Raw genomic sequence first — 3879 nt, forward strand, 5'->3', positions numbered from 1 at the left:
CCATGGGTATTGTAGTGGGTGGGTATAGAAGGTTTTTATAGATATGGGTCTGAGCAGAAGGAGGTTGTACCCGCCCATACCCTACCCATTGTCATCCCTATCCCTGGCAGTTTTCTTGGGCAGCTCCAGGCCAGCCCCGCTCATGTTGGCGACCGTATATAAAAATCCCGTCTCTCGTGTTTGGCTCTGCTTTTGGCCACCTCCGGGTGTTGCTTTCAGCTAGTCTAATACACACTTATGGAGCTAATTAATCTACATGTGTGTGCAGCTCACCACGTTCACGTGCCTCCATTAGACAGTCTCTCATTTGTTTTGCATCATGTGATCATATATACTTTACTACTTATATTTTTTTCCTCTCTTTGTTTCGTCGTATCCCCGGTGCACTTGCTGCTGTCGTCGTGTTGATGGCACGCAGCCCATGTTTCTTTCGGGTGCTAGAAGCGAGAGAGCATACAGTTGAAGCGTTGGTAGTCGGGTCGGTTTTCCGGCAGTTCGTTTTCCTTTTGTTTTTCTTGTGCACACACTTGTCTATCTCCTTGTGGTCCTGTTTTCTATGCCGTCATGTTCTGGGAGTTGGGTCATTTTCCATCCATGGTGGCACGCCGGCAATCTACCAAGACGATCGACAACAAGCAAGCCTTGACTCTGAAGCACACCTCCCCCTTCCTGGGGCAGGCTCCTCACTAGCTCAACATTCACTGTCTGAAAGTGAGCACAGCACAGCATAGCTCCTCCTATAGTGCAACAAACAAGCGTCTACCTGAACTCCGATCGATCTCTTCAACAAGTCTGTGTTTCACTTGTAACATTCCTATGCAAGTGTGTGTGTTTTCCGAAACAGAGCCACAAGATTTGTCCCATCCATCCATTAATTAAGTAGACGCCATTAATTAAGTAGAAGAGAGTTGTTCGATTAATTAACAAAAAATCAAGCTAAATCTGTCACAGACCATCGAGCGGCACACACACATGATAATCTCAACATAGAGGGTCTCATCAAGATACAGCCTGGCGTCATCGTCATCACTTCTCCCTAACAGGTGTTATCGCCCATCTCTAATCTTTGAGTCCGACTTCGCCATAGACGAACATCGACCCAACCCTCACCGTAGAGGCCATGCAGAAACAAGAAGACTCGTGTGCCAGGGGTGCCATTCTGCGCACATTTCTGTGTTTCCATATGATTTACCTTGCTTCCTTGGTCCAGGGGTGGCATTGAACACGATCCGGGACCGGCACATGAATTGCACGAGCGTGCAGATAAATGTTCAATAATGCACCGGTCCATACCTACGGTGCATGCATGGCCTGTAGCAATCTTAGGTACTGGTGACGTAACTAGATTTGCAGTGATCTTGGAACCTAGCTGCTGCCAGAGCATGACAAGCGTACGTGGAGCCGTGCAGGCATTGCAACGCAAGCAGCAGCACGTTGCTTTGTCACCAGCCATAGATAAAACTCAATCGCGGAGGATGGTGTTTCGGGGTGCCACCACGAAGCTCCCCGGAGCTGCTGTTTTACAACCTGCCTTCGAAATCAATTGTCCCTGAAATGAGTGTCTCTAGTACAGCGTTCCCCGGGCGGGCTTCTTCTGCGAGCTGCGGACGTCTGTGTGCCTGTGTCGGCGTCTCGTCCGAGTGGCACTCGTGTCAATTTCACGACAACTGTGATCTACCCACACCCACAAGCAAGTAAGTACTGACCACATGCCAGGCACTTGTGTCTGTGAAGCTACGAGAGCAATCGTCTTGCGACCATCCAATAGGAACGTATGGTAGGTACCAAATGTACCAGTGCATTTGGAAAGTCAAGCAAGTCTGAACTCTGAAGCCATCTCGCCTTCGTGCCTATCGCTGAGCATCCGTTGTCCGAAAGTGACCACAGCCCGCCTCTCCGGTGGACCAAGCCAAACCAAACGTGTGCGCCGGGGGTACTCTCTCTGTTCAAAAGAAAATTGCCTTCCCTCTAAGAAACTGTCATGCTATTTTGATAAAGGTTTCACCCCTCTATAACTAAAATTGCCATCGAAATCGTTCCCAAATGACAATCCCTCCCAGCAAACGTTTTGCCAGCTATTGAGGTTCAATGGAATGTTATCTGGGGAACGTCAGATTTTTGTTTACGTTCCCCAGCGAATGTTGTATCAGCCGTCAGATTGGATTCAGAACCTTCAAGCAGATGAACTGGCCACGTTAGATTTTCTTTCTCGTTCGCTGCAGAGTGAGCCCCCGCAAACGAGCAGAGTTGACGAAGCCGCAACATGTTCCCTTTCCCCTCTTTCCGCCTTCAAGAGAGAGAGAGAGAGAGAGAGAGAGAGAGAGAGAGAGAGAGAGAGAGAGAGAGAGAGAGAGAGAGAGAGAGAGAGAGAGAGAGAGAGAGACGCGACCAGCCGAGGTGCTCGTGGCGATTGTAGCCGCCTTCCTTCGTGCACCATCGAAGGTGGGCGCGCTCACGGCGCGTTCATGTTAGGAGGCGACGGTGTGGGGCGAGCGGAAGATTTCAAGCAGCCAGGCCCGCTCCTCTCTCATTGGCTGGCGGCGTGTAGGGACGTCAAGGTGGTGCGGGGAGCTGCATGAACTCGTTGCCATGGGGCGCACCCGCTCCTCTCCCCGGTATGCATTCCCTATTGAATTCATGCAACCAAAAGTTCGAACTAACTAAAAGAGGTGGTCAATATATTTCAACACTCCCCCTCACGTCTAGACTTATTTAGTCCTTAGATGTACGATCGATGTAGGCTGCAAAAAAATTAATACTGCATTGGCAGGGTCTTGAACTCATGACTTCTTGGCTTTGATATCATATTGAATTCACGCACTAGTCAACTCATCCGAAAGTCCGAACTAATTGGAAAAGTGGGCAATATATTTCAACATGCATGATGCAGGCGGTCCTCGGAAGAGCAAGCGCTGCTCCGATGCGGTGGCACCGCTGTGCATGGAGGACCTGGTGGCCAACAGGTGCGCCTCCACAGCTACCGCAACGCAGAGGTGAGGGAGCGGCCTCGATGGCGCCCGTCTTCGTCTTCGTCGATGTCTGTAGGGGCCGCTGCCGTCATCCCCATCGCCTGCCTCCGAGGAGCATGCAGGTGGCTGCCGCGGGAGGAGGCTCGGCTCAATGGCGGCACGGGAGAAGGCGGGGCTCGACGAGGGGGCGAGGAGGAGGTCTTTCTCGACGATGGGCATGGGGAGAAGGCCGGGGATCGGCGTCGCCATTGTTAGCACAACAGGATTTCTTCAGTGTGCTCTCTACTGAAGCTTTTTCTGTTCCATTTTTTTCATCAGTTGATTCGAGCAATCAACATGGAATTCTTTCATCAGTTGATTTTAGCACATCATGATTTATATCAGCTAAAACTAGTGAATTTTTTGATTTCAAACAATCAACATGGCAATTTTCATTTGATACATACGGCAACTTAATAACTGTTTTGCTTCAGGTCATGGAAAAAATAGAAAAAAATTCATAAATCTGGCAATGAACTTGTGATGTTCTTATACATACATAGAAATAATGTTTCGTAGTATCCATGGCTTTTTTCCATGTATATTGTCATGGGGACAGTAGTAAGTTAACATGGCATTTTTTGGTTCAAAATCTTTTTTCCCGTTGTTTGTTTTTGGTGCTGTCAAAATTAACTGAACCAGTTTTTTTTTTCTGAGCTGGGAATTGGATTGATGATGTGTGTGGGAATTGAATTGATGTTGGGTTGCACTTGAATAAAAATCAAGGGATACACACTTGAATTAGAACAGCTCATGTAGAAATTGCCATGGGAAATACAATGTCAAAATTGCCACATTCTGGAATTTACCATGGGTATTTATTAGTATGAAAAACACTGTTCAGTTTCACCCATGAAAATGGCTATGTCCT

The 3879-nt window shown here is 48.3% G+C and overlaps 1 protein-coding gene across 1 annotated transcript; it reads left to right on the forward strand.

Moving 5' to 3' along the window:
• Positions 1–2338: 2338 nt before the first annotated feature.
• LOC123087079 (uncharacterized) lies at positions 2339–3329 on the forward strand. The gene is made up of 2 exons (XM_044508984.1): positions 2339–2615; positions 2891–3329. Exons 1-2 carry the CDS (start codon positions 2590–2592, stop codon positions 3222–3224), a joined length of 360 nt encoding a protein of 119 aa, XP_044364919.1. The 5' UTR covers positions 2339–2589; the 3' UTR covers positions 3225–3329.
• Positions 3330–3879: the final 550 nt, after the last annotated feature.

Source organism: Triticum aestivum, chromosome 1B (assembly GCF_018294505.1).
Source record: "Triticum aestivum cultivar Chinese Spring chromosome 1B, IWGSC CS RefSeq v2.1, whole genome shotgun sequence".
NCBI classification, from domain to species: Eukaryota; Viridiplantae; Streptophyta; class Magnoliopsida; order Poales; family Poaceae; genus Triticum; species Triticum aestivum.